At 46.1% G+C, this 22,312-nt stretch overlaps 1 protein-coding gene across 5 annotated transcripts in view; it reads right to left on the reverse strand.

Moving 5' to 3' along the window:
* Window positions 1-2,668: 2,668 nt before the first annotated feature.
* Window positions 2,669-22,312, reverse strand: part of ST3GAL1 (ST3 beta-galactoside alpha-2,3-sialyltransferase 1) — a 118,932-nt gene continuing 99,288 nt past the window's right edge. For 4 of the 5 annotated variants that reach the window (XM_044450399.1, XM_044450403.1, XM_044450402.1 and 1 more), the window contains 5 exons: window positions 21,503-21,699; window positions 19,954-20,133; window positions 12,543-12,588; window positions 10,532-10,651; window positions 2,669-8,435 (listed from right to left, as the gene is read on the reverse strand). In XM_044450399.1, coding sequence (XP_044306334.1) covers window positions 8,262-8,435; window positions 10,532-10,651; window positions 12,543-12,588; window positions 19,954-20,133; window positions 21,503-21,699 — 717 coding nt within the window. In that variant the 3' untranslated portion in view covers window positions 2,669-8,261. The remainder of the gene's footprint in view (window positions 8,436-10,531; window positions 10,652-12,542; window positions 12,589-19,953; window positions 20,134-21,502; window positions 21,700-22,312) is intronic. The other variant, XM_044450404.1, reaches the window with a different exon arrangement.

Here is a 22,312-nt window from a genome sequence, read left to right on the forward strand (position 1 = left end):
AGGCTAGGAAAAGTCAGAGGCAAAAGATGAAAAGGCCAAAAGGAGGTGAATGGATTCCATTACGGAAGCCACCACTGTGAATTGAGGACTGCTAAGCAGGGCTGTCATGGATGGGACATTTTGGAAGGCTTTCATTTGCCGGGCTGCCACAAGACAGAGATGACTTGATGGCACATCACAACAACCAATCCCCTGACACAGAAAATAAATACTCCATAGCCAATTGGGAGCATAGAAGTGCAGCGCCCTCTTGTGGTCATAGTGCATCACAATAGCTTTTTTTGAACGAGGCTTCTGTAACCTACACAGAATTTTTGGGGGTCCCCATGGATCAGGAGAGGAAGCTGTCTGAAATGAGAGCAATGAGAAAGAGATATTGCTAAAAACGTTCTACAAAGTCATCTTCAAAACAGGAAGCAGTGCTGGGAGAGGCCGCTTGCTGCCCCAAAGCCAAATTCAATTTTGAGGAGCTCTGGGGGGATCCAGTGGTGGGTACGGCTGGATTATAGGCTGTGACCCCCTCCCCCTCCTCCCCCTCCTCCCCCTCCTCTACTTCTTCTGTGTGATGCATTTTCTCTTGTTTGGTGATTCATAACTTGCTACGCTATTTAGAATTCTGGAGAAAGTGGAAGGCAGCAGAAGGAAGGGAAGCTGCACGATGAGTTGGGCTGAGGTCATCACGGAAGCTGCAGGCCTGAGCTTGCACTTTCTGAGCAGGGCTGCCATGGATAGGGCATTTTGGGGCACTGATTCATAGGGTCCCTCTAAGTGGAAGACAGCATGGAAGCACTGAACGAGTTAACAGAGCTGTGGGCCAGCAGCGAGTGGCTCACAACCCTTGTCTCCAAGGACACCTCTCCGCTATTCCCCTTGTCTCCAAGGACACCTCTCCGCTATTCCCATTGTCTCCAAGGACACCTTTCCGCTATTCCCCTTGTCTCCAAGGACACCTTTCTGCTACTGTTGGACAGATCAGAGTTCATGGTCAGGCTACCCAGTTTAAAAAAAAAAGGGAAGGGGATGCCAAAAAGGAGGTCATCTGGTTTGACAGACAAATTTGTAAACTGTAGTTATGGCTTTCTCAAAGCATTATGGAGGCTAAGAATTGAGTGGGAGGGCAGCCTCTCCTAGCCCACCCGGCTACAGGCCCACTCATGTGAACCCTTGTTTTACAGATCTTGCTTGTCAAAGTTATTCGGCACAATGGCTAATGGAAAGCTATAGCCACAGTCATACGCTCCCGGGAGACATGAGTGGAGAGCTCTTGCCTTAAGAACCGCAGGATCCTGGACTGGGGAAAACCTCTGATCTGATCTAAAGGGCTCTTCTGAATTTCTTATGGAAACTAGAAATCTGGGCCATATTATACCCCAAATGAACCCCAGGTAGCACGGGCTGGATCTGCCCAATGCCTGCAGTTTCTCCCCCAGGCAAGCCCTGAAGACTGCTCATTTCAATCTACTTAAACCTGTTAAGGTTTACAAGGGCATTATTTTCAATGGAGTGCATTTTGTGGTTTCAACATCCTCTACCTCCTAGGGAGCCTTTCCCCTAAATGGCAGCGCATAAATCTTTTAAATAAATACAATAGGGCATGATTTGGGAATTGGGACAGACTTCATGTGCTCTGGCTTCTTGTTTTCCCCTCTTCCATATACAGGATGTAAACTGACTCTTGTAGCTGCCTTCCTTCCCCAATTAGAAAATAATATGTATATTGTGGTTTTAATGAATTGTGGGATTCTAAAATCCTGCAAAAGACAGAACAGAGCTAGTCTGACCCAGCCTTGCACTCAGCATCCAAGAAACTGGGCATATAATCCATGGTCAATGTTGGAGGGGCTGAATGTGGTTGGGGGGCAGGGAGGAATCCTGCCCTACCATCCTCCTCCTACCCTCTTTAATAGAGATGTGCTAAATCTAAATACACATCACATTTAATTTTCCGAGGGGTTGTGTATTTGCTGTTTGCTGCAGATTAGGGTGGCCATGTGTTCTACCTGGAAGAAGGGCATCTTCCATCGAATGCACTGACTTTGCAGGGATGTTTGATCTCCCGCTATCTGGGTTCTCCAGAAAACAAATAACCACCCCTCACACTGGCCTGGCCCCAGTGCCCTGACAGCCTTTATTTGACGCTCTCCCAGCCTGTTCCACTGCTTCCCATGGAGGAATTCCTCACTTGAAGCAGCGGAGATTTGCTTTTGTGTTTGCTCCATCAGATGCAGCCATCAGGAAGGCAAGCAGAGGGGGTGGTGTGAGAGCCCAGGCATCAGACTGAGCAAGCTGGCAGATCACCTTGTCGCAATTGCTGGTCTCTCATAGTGGCAAGAGAAGACGTGCATTTCTGTTTAAAGTACAGCCATTATTTCTAAATGCACATCTGCTCATATGAATAGATCTGTGTAAATTTAATGCCAATATTTGTCCTCCTTTGCCTCTTTTTTGGTAATGAGTAAGTACAGATCAAGCTGTTGTTAAAAGGGCAGCTGCATGTATGCATCATTCAAAAATTAAGATGGGGCTTTCCCCCCTTTCATGATCATTTATATGCAAATGTGCAGAGCGCTAATGAATTGACAATTTAATTAATTAACCCACCACAGAACTCAAGCACAATTGCTTTAATCAGGCTGCAGGTGTAATTAAAAAAGGCTTCCCAGAAGAGTTATATTGCAATACAAAATTTATTTTAAAATCATTTGTATCATATTGAAAATATGAGCAATAAATAAGCTGTCACCAAAACGCCCCACAAGTGATCCTTCATTTGGAAAGAGTGATTATAAAAAGAGTAATATAAGACCGAAAGGAAAAGAAGAAGAAAAGAAGTCAACTCTTTTGGAAACAAGTGTACCAATAAATTTGGTTTTGCTGAACACACACAAACACACACACTTAAAAGACAGTTTGCATTGCTAAGAAACGCAGGCCAAGTTTAAGAAGCTTGGTTTTAAACTTCTGGTTCAAAAATATGGGTATGAATGCTAGGAGCAGAAAAAACTGCCCAACATTGAACCAAACCACTGGTTTTTCTGGCTTACGTCGTCGGCCCTGTGCCAGCCCACCCCCATTGGCTCAACGGCAATAGTGGCAGCTCCCCAGGGTTTGAAGCAAGCGATCCTGGGAATGAACTTGCAGCCTTCCACATGCAAAGACAGTGCTCTTCCATTGAGCTACGGGGGTAAGCCTCCAGGGAAAGAAGCTGGCACGGTTCGAACTGGAGGCTCTCTTCTCTGTGATTGTGGTTGCCAGTTGCACAGAAAACTACCTAGGCCCGCTCTTCGACCTTGAACAGCTACTTGTTCTGCAGAAGCATTTGGTGGCATGGAGAGAAGCATCTGCTTTAGCTTTTAACAGCAGCAGAGCATGGGCAGGGGGAAAAGATGGTGACTCCATCTGTGTGCACAGCAGGAAGAAAGCTAGATGGATTCGTGTGTCCCTGGTCCCAATGCTTTTCTTTCATATTAACCCTGTTCTGGAAGGATCCTCATTTTGCACCTGGCAATTGGCGCCCTAAGTTTACCAAGAGCCTTCTTCTGACTCCGTTTGCTCCAGAACCAACTAAAAAGCAATCCTAAGGTCGCAATGGATATGGCTTTTAGAGTTGCCACATAAAACAAGCAAAAAAACCCCCAAACCGTTGGCCTTTCTTCAGTCCCTTTCACAGCAACACCAGAAATTTAGCTGATGACGCTCCCCCATCACTTCATTTGCTTCTCAGGAAAATTGTCACCTGGTCTATTTCTGTATCCAGAGCTGCTGCTACAAGGCAGAAGAGCAGGGCTAATTTAAAAGGTGGCAACACTAGCCTCCAACTGAGGCTGCTGAGATACTTTGCACAGTCAGGATAATTCAAACAGTACCTTCATGTGTGGTATGCGTGGTGAGAGGAGCCATTCTTTGGAAAAAGAAAATAAAAATCCCACTGGCTATAAAGATTGATTGTTGTTGCTTTGTGTTTCCAAGTGCCTGGTACACTTGCATCTTTAATACTTGCATGGGCAGCAAGAAACCAGAGAAGGGCCAAAATATATGTTATATTTAACCTTTCTGGGTGTTTTTATACTTTCAGTTCAAGGTGCCCTATGGCTCCTCCCAACAGCAGCTGTCATTTGCCTTTCAAGGAAAATAACAGCTTTGGAAAAGTGATTCCTTTGTCAGAAGAAAATGGTGTTTAAAAATCTGTCTTCATTCGGTAGTCTCAAGCTTAGCATCTTCTCCCTCTCCCCAGATCATTAGCAAAATTATTTACTACTTCCAACAAAACAGGAAATGTGTCAACTATTAAATTACAGGCTAATGGATCCTTCCTAGATACTTCTGGTACATTAAAAAAAACCCTCCAGTTGCCACTTGGTAAGGATTGCAGATAAAAAGTCTCAGGCAGCTGACAAGGAGAAGATGGCAACCGTTAACACTTCCCCCCGGGACTCCCCACTGCTGTGCCACAGAAGAGGACCGGCTGAACATCAAGAAAAGCTTCCTAGTGCTCAGCCAGACAGCAAAGCAAGCCATGGACTATTCTCTGTCAAGGATGCTGGAAACAGGTTTCCTGCACTGTGAAGAGGGCTGGAAGCAATGGCCAAACCCCCATCCAGCACTATGGTTCTGAGGAAGCCCTGTCTTGCTTGTGCCCCAGGTTCTGGAAAGGCACCCCCAGCAGAGAGGTTCTGCCCCATCCTGGCCTGGGTGAAGGGGCAGATGGAGCCCCTGGAAGCAGTGTTAACTGGGCCCCTATTGACTGCTAGGGAAAGCCAAAGGCATAAGAAGAGATGGAGGACCCAAAAGAAGATGGAGCATTTTGGGGGAGTTTCATTCACAGGATCACCACAAGTTGGGGTGCCTTGACAGTACATAACAAAAACAGTATCAACTTCCTGGCATTGCAGGAATGACTGCTAGCCTAGGATCCTGCAGCAGACCAAGATGGGACATGGGACTGGCAAGGGACACAAATCCCTGGTTTTAGGACATCATCAGTCCCAGGAGCATGGGGAACACGGGCCTCACCATTTAGAGGTAAAAGAGAAAGTGGTCTGAGGGGTTTATTCAGCCAAGGAACAAAATGTACCTCCCTCTGCCAGGATGCAAGCCGCACGGAGTGGTCAAGCATTCAAAGAAAGAGGGCTCCTACTTTGAGATCTAATTGCTGACAAGTTTTTCAGAGCCTTCTCTCTTATTTTTAAGCAAACGATACCGCAGACCCCAAACCAGCACAACACAGAGAAAATCAAAGAAATGGCTAACTTGAGAACAGGTGCCAAACTCCACACATGGAAACCTGCGGGAAGGGGGAATGGGCAAGGGTGTCGCCAGTAATAGGCATTTTGTGTCAAGGCGGGAAGAATGCATGTAGGTTGAATTTTTTTTTTAGGTTGAAATTTTTTATTTAAGAATGCATGTAGGGAAGCTGCTCCCAGGTACTACAAGCTAGGGGAAACTCCTCCCGTTGGATTTCTGCTTGGCAGCCCCAAAAATAGAAGGTATAATCACATGCTCATGTTTACAGATCAAGTTGCTGTTCAAGGCCCAGCTATTCAGTAGTTGGAGACTCTTGCCTCAGAATTTAAACAAGCCAGGAGTAGTCAGTGGTTAGATCCAGACTTAGCCAGACTTAAACAAACCCACTGAAACCAATGGGTAAAATTCCACACAAATTCCACATATACTTAGAGTAGAACCATTAAAAAGAACATGACTTTGTTAATCATGGCTAACTTAAGCTCCATTCATTCTGATGGGTCTAAGAAGGATTTATGTTGGATTTTCCTCAAAGAGATTTAAATTCAAATCCTGTTGTTTTCAGTGCATCTTACGCATAGTGTAGCTATGGTTGGGACCAATAAAATATTTTTGCAGCACTGATTTAAAGAGGTTTTTTTTTAAATATTAAGCCTATGAAGAGTTCACCCACTCATAATACAGATCTTTCAGTGAAGCTGGGCTCCAACTGGCCACTTCTGTTTTGGACAAGAGACAAAACAACCACAGTGCCACAATCCAGAACATGTTCGTCCTCTGGACGGCTGTTCCACATCCATTTCCTGCTATAGCTTGGCCAGGTGAAGCCGTTTTCCAAAAACAATGGCATTCAGCATATCATGTAGCTTGACTCCAGGACACAACAACAATTATTGAAAGAAATCTTTCAAAGACATCTTCCAGGAAGATATAGCTTTAATTTTATAATAACAGGTGCTTTATATATTATTAAAAATAGGGATGGGTGGATGAATATTCATTTCTGGGTTTTGTTAGCTTCTCCTTTTTCTAATCTTAACCATTTTGGTTTGCTTTAATTGAAAATTGCTCCAGTCTTAAGTTTGGCTTAATCCATACTTGGATAATATGGTTGGTTTGGTTTTTTTGTAAGTTTGTCACAAATATTTGTAAACCATTTTGTACACATTTCTCCTAATACATACATTTTTGGGCAACCTTTTCCAAAGATAAAATATTTTAACATGATCTTTCATAGCATTTGCATTTCTGTATATAAGTTTTGACTGGCAAACTCCATTGCAAAATTCAGATAAATACAAATTTTGAAGGATGGTGAGGTTTTGGTGGGCACAATAGTCTGAAAGGGTAAAATTAAGTAAATCTGCATTCAAATGCAAATAGTATGTTTCTCCACATCCCTATTTTTAGAAGAGCAGTCTCAGCCTTCTGGACACACATTCTCCCCTGGCATGTCAGAAAAACTGTTAGTCAGCATCTATGAGGTAACTTTAGGGTGGTTGGATCCATCTCCATTTTTCTGAAGAAGTTACACTTCTCTCTTCCTCACACCATTGTGATCAATTCCTGTGGTACTACCTTTTCTGCCATTTTTATCCTCCTCAAGATAAGTGTTTTCTAGAATGTTCTAGCCTTCTGTTGAATAGTCACCTAGTGCAGCTAAATCTTGTTGGCCATTGACCATCATTTCTTCTTCTTGCTCTTTATAAGGTCACCAAGAGTGCAATCATATATATGTCTACACTGAAGTAAGCCCCACTGAGTTCAATGGAACCTTCTCTCAGGGAAGCCCTATCCCCTTGGTATGGATCTCCACCTTGAACACAACAGCTTTAGACACAGTCCGTGAACCATTTCCACACCTTGGAGGCCATTTTCTTCCACTCCATTAACTTATCTGTGGGAATTATATACTAATGTTATAAAAAGAGAAGCAAAATCTTTTGTTCTAATCTTAAAAAAAAGTTCTTTAAAATAAGGCAAAGATGTTTAGCTCTCCCAGAAGGAAAAAGAAAAGACAGTTGTGACAAACGTTTCAAGTAGACTGAAGAAAGCTGTCAATACAAAATGATCTTGTGAGAAGGCTCAAACTTTGGTCAGTTAATTTCACATAAAAAGTTTAACTGAGGGTGCTGGGCTTTGAGGGAGCCCAATAGCCAAACCCTCTTTTACATTCCCTCTATCTTAGAAAGGCACGTGTCTATGACAGATATATAGATATAGATATAAAAATAGCTCCAGGCAAAATTTCTGCTTTAGGGCAGACTTCTGAGCTGGGTAACACTCAGAACATTTTTGAAAGGTAAACAATAGTGACTACTTCATTTACAACCCCACCTCCCTTTATGGCTATGAGGAACAATAATATGCTTCACACAATAATTAGAATAATATCTGGAAAATGGAACTGTTTCATTCAATTTTTCCAGACACTGGCAAACGCAAGCTGGTGCCAGTTTTGACCACTGGAGACAAATTCACACTTGTTCATGGCAGCAGCCGAGGGTCAGAAGACCAGTGAGGATGTTTCACTGAAAAGACTGAGGATGGAACAGCTCTCATGAGGTAATCTTGCATGAAGAGGGTGTTTCACATCCACGAATGTGTGCAAACTGGGGTTGGTTGTTTTCGTATCTCTTCTGCTGCACTGTTGCCTCGGAAAAGAGATCAGTTATGTTGTCCATTATCCTTACCAGCATAACAAGCTGCCTTCTTTCCTTTTGACAAGCATGAGCCCAGATTGCAGGACTGAGACATCTTACAGCGGGAGAGTCTGATGCAGAAATGCCCATGTTCCACCACTAATGGAGAGGGATTCTTTACCATTCTTCAAAAGTGGGCAAAAATATCTAGCAACCTACCCAGTGCCAATCAACGGTGCTTGTTAATTCCAACCCAATGGCTGGTTGTGTCATCAGCTGAGGTGCTAGATAAAGGCTGCTCCACAAAGTCCTTTATTTTTTACAAGTGTATAGGCCATCCAAGTAGTTGGAGTACAGAACACCCTGCAACCAGGGTCATCTGCCCTTGAAAATGCGTAATTTGTCAACCGAAGAAAGAGTCCACGTTACGTTGGATTCAAAATCCCCGTCGTGGACACCTGTCTGCCGGAAAGCTCCAGCAGACGGGTTGTTTTCCCAGTAGTGGTGCCAGTTCCCTTTACTGTCTGCTCCAAAACCATACAGATCCACCTAGAGAGAGAGAGAGAGAATAAAAAAACTGTACAAACCTGATTCTTGCATCTCTTCTGTTTACTCCGATTCTTTCTGTGCAACTTCACAGACAACACACAATGAGGTAGTCATGACAACAAACAGAATGCCGTTTGGTCCCCTTTGCAACAGGGTAAATCATTGACTTGTATTATATGGCTTGCCAGCCTCAGTAACACATTGGAATACTTACAATACTACCTCAGTGGCTGGGGCATGCAGTGACATTAATAATAATAATAAAATGGTTAATAATAATTCCATTTCCATATTGCCCAATAGCAGGAGCTCTCTAGGAGGTTTGTAACAATGCATAAAAATCCAGACCACTGGTACAATAAATATCCCATTTTTTCAAGATACAAATTTGAAAACAAGTGAACAGCTCAACAATTTCATTACAAACTAGACTGGACATCTGTGCTCCATCATGTCATTACATGCCTGGGAGAAGAAACACAGAAACAGAGCGAGTCAGAAGGGGTCTCCTGGGACATCTAGTCTGACCCCCAGCTCCAGGTGGCTCCACTCACAACATGCCCACCATGTGGACGTCCAGCTTATCCTTGAACACCCGCACCGATGGGGCCTCAATGACCTCTCGTGGAAGCCCATTCCACACCCTCGGGGTCCTAACTGTCAGGAAATGCTTCCTGGCATCCAAACTGAACCTTGGTTCCTTGAGCTTTGCTCCGTTGGAGCGCGTCCTGCCTTCCTCTGCAGGGGAGAACAGGTCTCTCCCCACCTCCATGTGGCACCCCCTCATGTACCTATATGTATGTAAGGCAGTCTTCACCAGACTCCGAAAAGATGTCCAAATTGGTGCAGACCTCAAGGGGGAGATCATTGCATGATCAAGAGAGGGGTTTCACGATGGCAACATTGCCCCCCTCATCCGAGATCGGCTAGGATCTGGGAGGAATCCACTTTGGGGATAACTGGGCTTAGCACAAGAGGACGTCTGCAATTGTTGGAGGGTTGGAATCCGCAGAGCTTCTTCACGACCCTGGTTCAGGCGTGATGCAGAACCATGGTCTGGCTCTCTGTGGCTGAGTCTGCATGAGCGCTAGGCACTCTTCTTCCTCCTCTGCATGCTACAGGAGGAGACGGAAGGCTTCTACTTAATTTTAAATGGAACACATGTTCCCTGTCATATCCTAACTTGGGAGCCGGGTTTTGTTTACATTATGCACAGTGAGAACAAGGCTCTGTTCATATGCAATAGGAAACTGTGATTTCCCACTGCATGAATGACCCTGCATGAACCTTGTGCTTAGCTATTCCTTTCTTGCCTCCTTTTGCCTAGAAGTGAACATCACTGGCTACGAAATGCATGGCCTTGAAAGCACAGATTGCATTCAGATCCAGCAGAGATGAACTGTGTGGATTCTGGTCTAAAGCAAATGCATTTCTCACTCATCCCCATCTCTGGGGAAGAAAAGAACAAAACTTTGCTCTCTTCTGTGTGATGACAAGAACCTTCTAGGGACTGAAGAGTGTCAGTCATCTCTTCTCCAGGCTAAACATTTGTTGTTGTTATGTGCCATCACATTGCTTCCAGCTTATGGTGACTCTCTGAGTGGAAGCCCTCCAGAATGTCGTATCCGTGATAGCCCTGCTCAGCCCTTGCAAATTCAAGACTGTGGTTTCCTGGATGGAGTCCATCCATCCCGTGTTTGGCCTTCCTTTTATTTTTCTGTCTTTGACCTTCTGGAGTATGATGGCCTTCCACAGGTGTTTCAACCTTTCCTCATGGACAATTTCCATAAATCCACTGCCCTTCTTCAAGCATGTTTCAGTGTGGCTGCATCCTTAGTAAATGCACTGACCGCCACTGGCTACAGTGCTCCAGATGACTTCTGGCTAGTGAAGAGTAAAACAGAAGCATTACTTCTTATGACCTAGGTGCTAAAGGTCTATGATCTTTATGATATCTGGATATCATGAGGATCTGTGCTCAGTTTAAAACTGACTGTGGTAGTTTGCAAACCCCTAAGGGAGAGAGGTGTGTGTGAACCCAAAGTTCATCCAGGATCATTCATGTAGCAGCTTCCTACTTCATCTGTTGTACTCACCTCATCACAAATGTGAAGGGAAAATATAATGGATAGGAAACCCGTTGAGGGGTATCTCCCATGATGTTGCAGCCAGTTGTCATAAACATATTTGATAAAGTGGGGGTGATAAACCAAGATCTGCATGGAAGGAAACAACATGGCTGGTTAGTTTCACCACAGTTACTAACAACAAAACGAAAGAATGCACCCAACAGACATTTGAAATGGGTAAACATCCCTAAGTCTGAACTCACTGAAGTCCTGCATCTCCTCACCTGACCCCGGGGAGGAAGGGGAAACCAGGGCATTGCTTTGCGGGAACATTAGCATGGCACAAGTGCAGTTCTCGTTGTTCTCCATAGGTGGCGCCACAACACCTCGGATAGGTTGAAAACTGCATTGCTAGCTTGAGCGAGGCCTCTGCTGTGGGCCGTTTGGATAAAGCTTTGTCTCAGGTGTGCGAACAAAATAATGGATCCCTCTTGCCATTCTATACATGACAAGGCAGCCCACTTGCATTTACAACCCTGCCAGCACTTCAAGAGGAAGCTGCAAGCCATTCTGGCTCTGGGATGAATCGCGCGCATGATCCAGCCCCAAAACACATTCCTGTCTGATTCTCGTTTGGCCTGCTTTGAGCGCTCACTGGGAAAAAAAGCCTGACACCCTTTTTGGTGAGAATGTCTCAAAGTCTTACAGATTTCATGACAGATGCAATTTAAGGATGCCACTTCACTTGGTACAGGAAAACTGGACCAGAAGGCATCACTTCTGGGTGACGTGCAGATGTTCATACCAGAATTCAGGACATGGCAGCCCCCGGAAAGCTACTTGGAATGGCTGCACGTGGCTCTCTGCCTTCAGGTAGCAGGACACCTCCCACCCACCATGCATGGAGTTACGGTCTGCATGCAGGAATCGTGCAGGAACCCGCCCAAGGAAGCGTTCCTGCCATGATGCCTCTGAGCCCTCATGCATTCTGATCATTCTATGCAGAGCCAAGGGTGCTGTGTAGGTGATCTCCTCCTCATCCCCCTCCCATGCCTGTTTTCAGCATGTTTAGCTAAAGCAATTTGGAGGGGGCGGGGGAAGGAGGCTGGAGAACCACCAGGATAACCTGCATCCTGGTCTCTCCCATCATTTCCCCTCCTTGTCCACCAAAATGCCCTGTTTCCCTTTCTCCAAGGTTGTGTTTGCTACCTTGGAGAGGTACTTTATGCAGGTTTTTCTGTGCAGGCTGCTAGTGGGTTGGATCTTCAGTTTCTAGCTCCAAGGTCAGAGCCGTGTCTCGAACTTCAGATGTGGAAATCCAAATTATTGATAGCTCCTCAGACACTGACTGGGTTCAGACAACACAACAAGCCATGGTGGCTTTTTTTACCCAGCATTTCACCACGGTAAGCTTGATCTTTAGAAACCATGGCAAGAGACAACACTTCTCTTACCATGGTTTGTTGTGTTGTCTGAACCCAGGATTGTGATTTTCACAGTCTTGGTATGTTACTACCAGAAAGAGTGAAAACTGCGCAAGCCACTTCAGGCATCCGGCCTTTGTATGTGGACCAATGACAAAGGCAGACAACACAGGCATGGAGTGATGCACCTTGGGATGGGATTTCAGGCACAGTGGCAGATGGGATACATGCCAATGGTGGGAGGACTGAGTGATGAGGATGGAAACCACGATAAAATGGAATCCACTTGATCACCACATCATGGTGAACAACTGTGAACCATGGTAACTACGCAGAATTGTGTGCTTTGTTGTATGATCACAGCCAATGTCTAGGGGCCAAAGAATTTCTCCCTAACCATGTCTTCCTATGCAAACATACAAGATAGCGATCTGGGATGAAATCCTGGTTTGCAGTATTGTTTTACAGCGATCACACAAATGATAATTTACTGGACTGGATGTCCCATCATGTGAGTTGAGCAAAACCGGAAATACCGAATTAAGCCTCACCCATGAGAGGAGGGGGGAGCGGGGGAGCGTGCGTGCAAAAGAATGCCGTCAGCATTAACTCACCTTGTCCTTGTTGGCTTTGATTTTACGCACAACTGGAACATACGTGCTGTTAAAGAAGGACAGTGGGCTGAGTCACTAAAAGTCAATACTCCCTATGTACCAAATAAACAACAAATGTAATCGCGATAATAACAGCCCTTAATTCCAAATCCGGGAGAGTTGTGATAATGCTATTTGTGAATGAGACAGCAAGCTAAAATGCAGAACTTGCAAATTTGCAAATTTTAGTCCATTTTGGGAGAGGAATACAGCCACAGGGAAAGCGGACAGGACTTCAGATGCACAGAGGCAGAGCTGACTGAGCTATTGTGGAGTCAAAATCTATAGAAAAGGAAATCTATAGAAATCTATAGAAAAGGATGGGAATGTTGGGACGAGTGAAAGCGATTTCCAGCTTGCCCGCAGGTCATGTGAGGTCTACTCCTGCTTTAGGACCTTGCTCCTGAGCAAGAAAAAGACGTTTATGCCTAGAAAAAGCCACTGGAAGGTTTAGGCAGCATCCATCCTGCAGCTCATTTTATCAGGCATGTAAAGCAGCTGCCGTAGAAACATCTGTGACATCCTGATTTGGATCAATCCACTGCTACAATTCATTTCTCCACAAAGGGGAGACTAATCCCTTCTTAAACTCTATCAGAGAAGCTCATGAAAATCAGGTCTTTTTTTCCCCAATTCCTAAATAAAATCCCTAAACATGGAATCTTTGATGAGTGCTTTGGTTTTCATTTACTCTGTCCAAAAACTCCACTTTGATTCTGTTACACTTTAAGCTGCTTTAATTCTTTAGCCTTTGCTCCAACCTATGGCTTACATTTGTTCACATTGCTTTGCTTTTCAATGGCTTTTACAGGCAGGCAGATCAGAGGGAAGAAAGTTAACCCTTTCCTCCCCATGCCCAGAAGACAAAACAAGTGGCAGAAATCATCATCTTCTAATCACAAGTGTATGCATCCATTCCTATTTCTGTACTAATTGTGTAAATTACATATTTAGAACCGTGTTCTACTCCCATTCCTGGTCCTGTTTAGTATTAACTGGGAAAAGAATCTGCCACTGCTCTGTGAAGATCAAACCCTTGCAGACATTAAGGCTCAAATGGGGTCGTGAGCTCCAGCAACTGTCCCTGAGAGCTGGACATGCCGGCTGAGCCGATTCCTCCTGGAAAGGTCCTGCCCAGGATTTCCTGGTTCTCTTTCCAGTTGCTTCCATTTCTGGAACATGAGCAACTCCACTTCGTTCTGCTAGTGCTTGTGATACACCCCTTGCATCCAGTGACCTCAGGCTTGGAGAATGCACTGTGCTCCAGTTCATATTGTCTTCTCCGCCGTGTGTGAGGGAATGTACCATCCTGGCCCCTTGGCACGGAGGAACATTCACTGGTTGGCAGTGTAATTTCCAAACAAAGACCAAGAAGCATTTCTTCACACAACCCAAACGTCTGGTACTCACTGGCTCTCTGGACAGTGGTGACAGGACAAATTTATGGGGAAGAGCGCTAACAGTGGCTATTAGTAGAATTGTCCTGCCAGGCCAACACGTAAGAGAAGGCTGTTCACCTTTGTGGTGGGAATTTCTTTTTTTGTTGGGCTTTATCAGTTCAGAACCTTAGTTCTGGGTTATATTAGGAGGCTCTTAAGATCCCACAAGATGGGGTCACAGCTATTGGCACTGATGCCTCTGTAAAGACCCTGAGATATATTCTTGGGCCTCTAGCTGTAATGGTTAGCCTTGATGGCTCAAAATGGAAGATTCAAAGGAAGCACACCACAAGTATTGACTTCATATCCTAATGGCACGTTTCCTATTCATCCGACTGAATACCGCAGGAGAGATTGAAGGCAAGCACCCTAGGAACTCTGGGAGTGTTCACCAGGAACTTGGACCCTGGGCAAGGCAGACGGGAACCCGCGGAGATGAGCCCAGGGAATCTGACGGACTCTGGCTCGCACCTCCTTAGTCCTTGGCCTACATAGCCAATGGTGAGCCATGATGGGAATGGTAGGCCAAAGCACCTGAAGGGCTGCAAGCTGTCCACCTCTGCTCTAGTTTGATCCATAGTCCTGCCACCACCTGGTCTCAAGTGAAGAACAGTCCACCCAATCTTGTGAGTCCACCCAAATCGCTTTTGATTTGCAGGGCTGGGTGTTTTACTTGTTTAAACGTTTGCTACATCTAGTTTAAACTGGCCTATCTGACTTGCCATGCTTGTTTGCAGCATGTCTTAAGATTGCTGTTTAATTTTTGTAATAGTAACGGATAAAATTTCAGTCCTATGGACTTTTAATCATGACATGAGGAATTCTTTGGGAGGACTTCCCAAAACGATGGCGGAGAATCCTAGGAAATAACAAATGCACAACCAACACACATTTGCTCCTCTCCTGTTGTGATGGACACTCTCATGGAACTGAAAAATGTAAGCAAAGCCCTGCTGGATTCGGCCAAAGGTCCATCCAGTTGAGCACTCCAAACACATGATGACAAACCAACTGCCCAAAGGGTCCCTCAAGCAGGAGCAGTGCAAAACCTCATCCTGCCCAAGATCCTCAGGTCAAGGAGGAAGCACAGAGCCGGCAAGGCTGGTGGCCACTGATAGCCGCCTCCTCCATGAATCTGTCCAATCCCTTTGTAAAGGCATTCAGATTGGCAGCCATCACTACTTCCTGTGCCAGCAAATTCCATAGTTTAAATACATGCTATGTGAAGAATTATTCCGCCTTCTATCTGCATTAGGGTTAGCAGATTCTAAGATTCACAGCCATGAATCTAGAAGAGCAGAGCAGAGCTGCTGTGGACAAGACATTTTCATTCATGGGGTCACCATAAGTCAGAGACTACTTGACGGCACATAACAGCATTAACAACAAATCTAATTTTTCCAAAGGGTAATATTTTGCTGTTCAGAAATAAGGGCTGTTTCTGCCCACACACGCATGCTTCCAAAAATGCACCTATGAGGACAGTGTGCAGTGTGTCAGCATCAGCGTTTTCTACTGGGTAATACCAATGGTATTACAGAGACGAGCAAGGTAGTCACCCTTCCCTGTTAGTCATACTTCATCATCACTTAAGAACAGAGGGAAGTGGGGATATTCCACACCCTTCCCTCTCCAGGTCCTGTTTATCTAAACTTTATAACTCAAGTGATTCATGCTACTAGAAGCTGTCACATTTTCCCCTCTCCCTTCCCTCTCCATCTGATAAATGACGTGGTATCCTGCCCCTTCCTGTTCATGGACAGAGTTTTTCAATAGCAACAGTTCTGACGCAGCAGCCTTCGGCATTCCATGCCTGGTTGCTGATTCTTTTACCATTGATGAGAGATAAGAGAGAGCCAGTGTGGCGCAGTGGTGAAGAGCCTGGGACTGGGACTCAGAGGATCTGGGTTCAAGTCCCCGCTCGGCCATGGAGCCAGCTGGGTGACTCTGGGCCAGTCACAGACTCTCAGCCCAACCTACCTCACAGGGGTGTTGTTGTGGGGAGAAGATGGAGGAGGAGAATGATGGAAGCTGCCTTGAGCCCTTGGTAGGAAAAAGGCAGGATATAAATCGAAAAATAAATAAATAAGCCCTCACATTCCCACCAGGGATTAAAAATACATGCACAAGGCCTATAATTTGGGCCATGTGCCTCCCAAAACGATACAGAACCAGCAATTGGTAAGTTGTTTGCATGAAGTGGTGGAAAGAAGGTGCTCCCAGCAATGGTTGGGATGCATGGAGCCTGGTCAATCTACTCTGCATGAGTTTCGCAGAATGTCGGGCATCTTTTCTCTGGTCACTGAAGAACTGGAGTGTTTGCACAAGAATTTGGTTTGTTCATACACGTGTACAGACACATACCTGTGTTCATTTGCATTAGTGCTCAGTGTGCCGCTACACCAGTCCCCATCCCAAAGTAACAAGCTGGTCAGCAAGTCCACAGAATCTGTGCAACCTGGGACAAATTTGCCTGCCACAGAATTTGCAGGTCTGATCCCATCTCATCTGAGCCTGTCACAGCCTTCGCCAACTTGTGTGGTATAGCAGTTGAGGGCACAGGACTGGCACTCGGGTGACCTGGGTTCCAGTCCCCACTCAGCCATGGGGCCAGTCACAGCCTCTCAGCCCAACTGCCTCACAGGGTGGTTTTGTGCAGCTAGGATGGAAAGCAGCAAGGGCAGAATGGTGTGAGCAGCTCTCAGTTCTCCAAGAAAGAAAAAAGGAGGCCTATAAATCTAAAAAGCAAGCAAACAAACCTCCCTAGCAACGAGACACAGAGGCACAGCTACAAGCCTGGCAGAATTTGATTTTCAGCCCCAGCTGAGATAGAAAGCGTCCCTGTGAAGCAATGCAATCATGCAGACATCTCCAACCTGGTGTCCTCCAGGCATGGCACATTACAGCTCCCATTATCCCCAGCCACCATAGCCACCGGCTGCAGGATGATCAGAGTTGTGGCCTAACACATTTGCAGGGCAACAGGCTGGGAAAACTTCACTGATGAACAACTGCACATTGCTGTGGTCACTTAACCCAGACCACAGTTGCTGTTAGCTAGCAACCGATACACAGAACCAAAGCGGCCAAAGAACCAAGGGGTCCAACCAGATGGATGGATGCTTCTCCTTGGAAGCTGCTACTTCGTTGTGATCCTTGGGGTTGTTCCAGGCTGGCTGGAATGCAAAGGCTAGGCCGGTTCATAAGAGGATCATACCTCCTCCGTGCCCCTTCGCTCTGCAGCCTTGAGGAGCACCCCAGAAGAGACACCAGTTATGAAGTTCCTAGCTCAACTTCTCTGGGATGTCAAGGACTGGAGGGTTTGTGATGGGATTTCCTGAAGCTGAAAGGCCACTGCCCTGAATGGTGTGGAGCCAAGGGGAACCGAAGGGAAACCCTGGAGGGAATGTCTGCGCCCACTCCATGGGGTTGCTAGCTCAGCATCGTTCAGACGTGATGTGGGCACGCCTGCAAACAGTGTTGAGTCTCGTGATTTTTCTTCATTTTCCTCAAAGGAGGCAAACCCTCCACCTTGGACCTATAGCCTGAGGACTAGTCATCACAACACTTTAACGTACAAGTACACACACACACACACAGATGCCAACGTATTGGCATGAGCGGTCTACCAAAAGGAGAAGATCCTCGGATGGGCAAATGTGTGGAAAGAGCTTCATGTTGCCCCTGCCGTGTTTTCAATATTTTTTGGCGTTATGGGGAAGGGGTGTCTCTCTGTGTGTGGTGGTGTGCCTGCATGATGGGTGAGCAAGGAAGGAAGTGAGAATCAGGACATCTTGGGCTGGCTGTCACACACAGCAAGGTGAAAGGCAATGAGGAGGAACAGACCTGGAACAGCAGATGGACTCTTAGCAGATAGTCTAATAGTCCATCCAGACAGGAGATAGACTAATAGCAGATGGATCGTCTTGCAGTCCCTTGGACTGCAATTGGTCACAGTGCGGGTGAAGGAGGAGAGCGCAAAAGTTGGCTTGAAACTCAACATTAAGAAAACTAAGATCATGGCATCCGGTCCTATCACTTCCTGGCAAATAGATGGGGAAGAAATGGAGGTAGTGACAGATTTTATTTTCCTGGGCTCCAAGATCACCGCAGACGGGGACTGCAGCCAAGAAATTAAAAGACGCTTGCTCCTGGGGAGGAAAGCTATGGCAAATCCAGAAAGCATGCTAAAAAGCAGAGACATCACCCTGCCGACAAAAGTGCGTATAGTCAAGGCTATGGTTTTCCCAGTTGCAATGTATGGCTGTGAAAGCTGGACCATACGGAGGGCTGAGCGCCAAAGGATTAAGGCCTTTGAATTGTGGTGCTAGAAGAGACTCCTGCGAGTCCCTTGGACAGCAAGGCGATCAAACCGGTCAGTCCTAGAGGAGATCAACCCTGACTGCTCTTTAGAAGGCCAGATGCTGAAGATGAAACTCAAATACATTGGCCACCTAATGAGAAGGAAGGACTCCCTAGAGAAGAGCCTGATGCTGGGAACAACTGATGGCAAAAGAAGAAGGGGACGGTGGAGGATGGGGTGGCTGGATGGAGTCACTGAAGCAGTTGACGTGAGCTTGAGTGGACTCCGGGAGATGGTGGAGGACAGGAAGGCCTGGAGGAATGTTGTCCATGGGGTCGCGATGGGTTGGACACGACTTCGCGACTAGCAACAACAGCAACAACAACAGATGGACTGCACCACTTAACATTGCAGGAAGAGCGTCCTGTGTTTGAATACAGGTCTGCACCAAATGAATTCCAGATTTTGCTCTCGAAGGCCACTCTGTCTTTACTCAAAAGCAGGCAGGGGGATTTTGATTTCCCTGAATACTAATGTCACTGGTTGCATGTGGCACACTGAGGAAAGGTGGGTAAAGCTTTTCAAACAGGTTGGGCTGCATGGGGAAGCAAAAGCTGCGTCAGTGCTGTTACTGCCCGAGAAGTACCGGCTTCCACAATACCACCTATTGTTGCTGTTCTTACATGCCATCATCTCATCTCTGACCTCTGGCAACCCGATGAATGAATGCCTTTCCAAACACCCTGGGGCAGGCAGCCCTGCTCAGCTCTTGCACTCCTAGTGCATTTGCTCACACAGTGAGTATGAATCACCCAGTTCATCATTTTCCCTTCTGACACAGTTGTGTCAGTGCAAGATGATCAGAGTACAGCACTTTTATTGTGGGAGGTGATCTCTGGTCTTGTGGCAAACTCCCATTTCCAGAGGTTTGTCTCTGATGGCAAATACCAGCACTCCCTCTACAGAGTGACTCAAGGGAGTTTGCTGCCCCAAGGTGTGATTAGACAAATTAGTGGAGTTTGGGCTATTAATAACAGATAGCTATATTAGCTGCTAAATAGAACCTCCATGTTCAGAGGCACTGAATGCCAGTTGGGGATGAGGAGAACATCATGTGCCCCTTGTCTTCATGTCCTGCTGCTGTACTTCCTACAGCATCTGCTCAGCCACTTTGGGAAAGATGATGCAGGACTGAAAGGTTTTCTACACAAGGCTTTTATGGTTCACTCATGGTTTGTTTATAGGATCTGTTTTGTGACCCTTGTTTTGTTAGGAGCACCTTCTCTGTCTGGTTTGTTTTTCAGAGTGGGTTAATCGTGGTATTATTTTAAAAAACAAACAAACTGCATCACCTTCCTTTTGTGATTGTGCTACCCTGCTATAGCACAGTGCCATCTAGAGGTTATGTACTGGAAAAGCAGGAAAAGAAAAAATTGGTTCTCAATTCTGTGTTGAAACCACAGAGGGTAATGGTAGAAAAGCCCTGAGATGGGCTTTTGATCTGAGCCATCGGGACAAATTTATGCGACTGCAAACAGAATGGTAAACAGAATCTTGCAGGGAGCTTCCTACACAAAACCGTTAACATGAAGCAAAGTACTGAATTTGCTGACTACTCAGATAGACTTACCGGTTGATGGTACCATTGGTGAGGGCACTGACCACCCAACGCAAGTCCAAGATCTTGAATGGGATGAGGATCATGCTGACATTCTCTTGCAGCTCTCTGTAGCTTTCTGGGTAGACAAAGTGGTGTGTGGTTTTGCTGCCAACATCCGACTCAAAGCCAGCTGTTGGGGCTCTGTTCATCCTTCAGTCACAAAGATGGGCAGGGTGGAGACATGGAGAAGAAATCAGTCAAGACTTATGTGGAAGGTAGATCTGGAGGGTGAATCATTTTGCCACATATTTGTATATCATGAGTATTAAAAGCCAGGTATGGGAACTTCCACCCAAAGTTGCTTGAACAGCTTGTCACTGAGTGCTTCCTTTTCTCCTTTTTTTTTTTTAGAGCAAATACAACCCATATTTGATCAAGCAAACTTTGCATGTTTGTCCCTCAAGTTAAACGTTAAACATTGTTTAGCCACATCTGGTCATGTTTATGGGGTAGGGAAGAGCTTCTAAAGTGACCGAGCTGGTTCCACAATATAAAAGTCAACTCAAGATTGATTGGATTAGGCTAAAAGGTATCCCACTTTTAGGTTCCCAAACATTAGTAGGACCTGCTTTAAACATGAACGGGCATGAGCAAAATTGAATGATTTCAAGTAATCAGTTGAAATCTCCCTGAAAAGTTCCCAGGGTGGCTCGCAACCCTAATCAAACACAAATTCAGAGCGGCCAAACCACCGAAAGCATTCCATCCTGCAATCACGCAGGTGCAAGGTCTTCTCCATGAAGCTGGCTTTTTCCACTCTCTCCTCCCACTTGCACTTTGGAACATCTTCTCTGATGACGTGATATGGGGATCTTCAAAGCCTGCACAGTTTTTTGTGAAAAGGAGAGGACCAGGGGCATCTAATTCTGTCCCCTCCCAGCTCAATTGCTCTCTAGGCCAGAGTGAGAAGCAGGTGAACTGGATCGTAAAGCTGGGAGTTGCCATGGAGCAGTGCCAGTTCCAAGTTTTGAAGGTCCCTGGGCAAGGTATCCTCCATGGGCTGAGCCTAACATCACGTCACTGTTGTTACCAGCTGGTTTTGCTCCTCATCTTCTTTCTTACCATGACCACCTTTTGCTTGATTGACAGGCAAAGGCAGCCAATCAGCCAGTAGGCAGACACATCTACTGCTCTTCCTGCTCATCACCACAGTAGGCTGAGCCTGGGGAATGGATATGTCGCAGCGATGAAGAGGAAGAGCAGGGGGCTCCTGTACGTGGGCACCTGATGGGCCGCGGGACCCCAGCAAGTGTGTACCTTCATGCCAGCCCTGCATCCCCTATTCAGTCTTTTGCTCTTCCATGGATTTTGCATTTCTGGTAACTCATGGAAATAGGTCAGAGGATTACATACAGAAGATGCTGCCATCTGGAATAGAGTCCACCCCTCCATTCAGTTGCAGAAAATTTTAAGTGGGGCCACAGCTCAGCTCAGTTACGGTTATCGTTGACTCCACAGATTTCTGCTTTCAGTGACAGAGAGGCCGGGCTGAAGAACCCCATGCCTTGGGACTCCTCACCTGAACACAAGGTCATGGTTGTCGATCTCTTGGCCATACTGCGACTGTTTAAGGTTACCCGAATTCCCCACCACGGCACACCTCCTGCATCGTGAACTGCTTCGCTCCAATAAATGGTCTCCATCTCCAGGAATGACCTCAAACAGCTCCTGGATGGTCTCATTAATACCCTTGGGGCTTCTTTCTCCCTGTAGTTTCTGTGAAGAGCAACACAGGAAGTGGTGCATTCAGAAATGCAAAAGGGTTGGCTATAAGATTCTCTAGAACAGTGCTGGCTTTGGGATTTGGGAGTCCCTTAGGAAGTACACCCTCCCTCCTTGATGCCACCTTCTCAACTCTCTCATCAGCTGCTCTCGCAATGCCCCACAGTTGCTACCCGTTGCTTGCCGGCTCAGCAGAGAACCCGTGAAGAAGCCATTTCTTACCAGAACGTTCTGTTTTTCCTTCGCTCTGCCACCAGAGACTAGGCTGAGCAAAAGGTAAGTGAACAAGCAGGAAGCCAAGTCGATGAGCAGGAAGAAGTCCAGGAGGTCTCTTGTCAGGGGATTCTGGTTGGGTGGTGGGCCCGGGGCCAGTGCCCCACCATACTGACCACTGGCCCAGGCTCAGCTCTTAAACAGGAATAGGCTAGGCTCTAGGGCAGGGCCCACATCAGAGCTTCCCAATGAGACCCACCCATGGGTCAGAGCAGAGAAGGGAAATGGTAAGTAATGCTCTCTGGGTACCAGTGGTGTCTCCCTTAGCGTTTTCTTGCATAAATGAATGACTGCCACCTGTCCCCATGGTGCTGCTTCAGGACTCGGTTGGAAT

Source organism: Varanus komodoensis, unplaced genomic scaffold (assembly GCF_004798865.1).
Source record: "Varanus komodoensis strain SLA01 unplaced genomic scaffold, ASM479886v1 scaffold66, whole genome shotgun sequence".
In the NCBI taxonomy this organism is placed as follows: domain Eukaryota; kingdom Metazoa; phylum Chordata; class Lepidosauria; order Squamata; family Varanidae; genus Varanus; species Varanus komodoensis.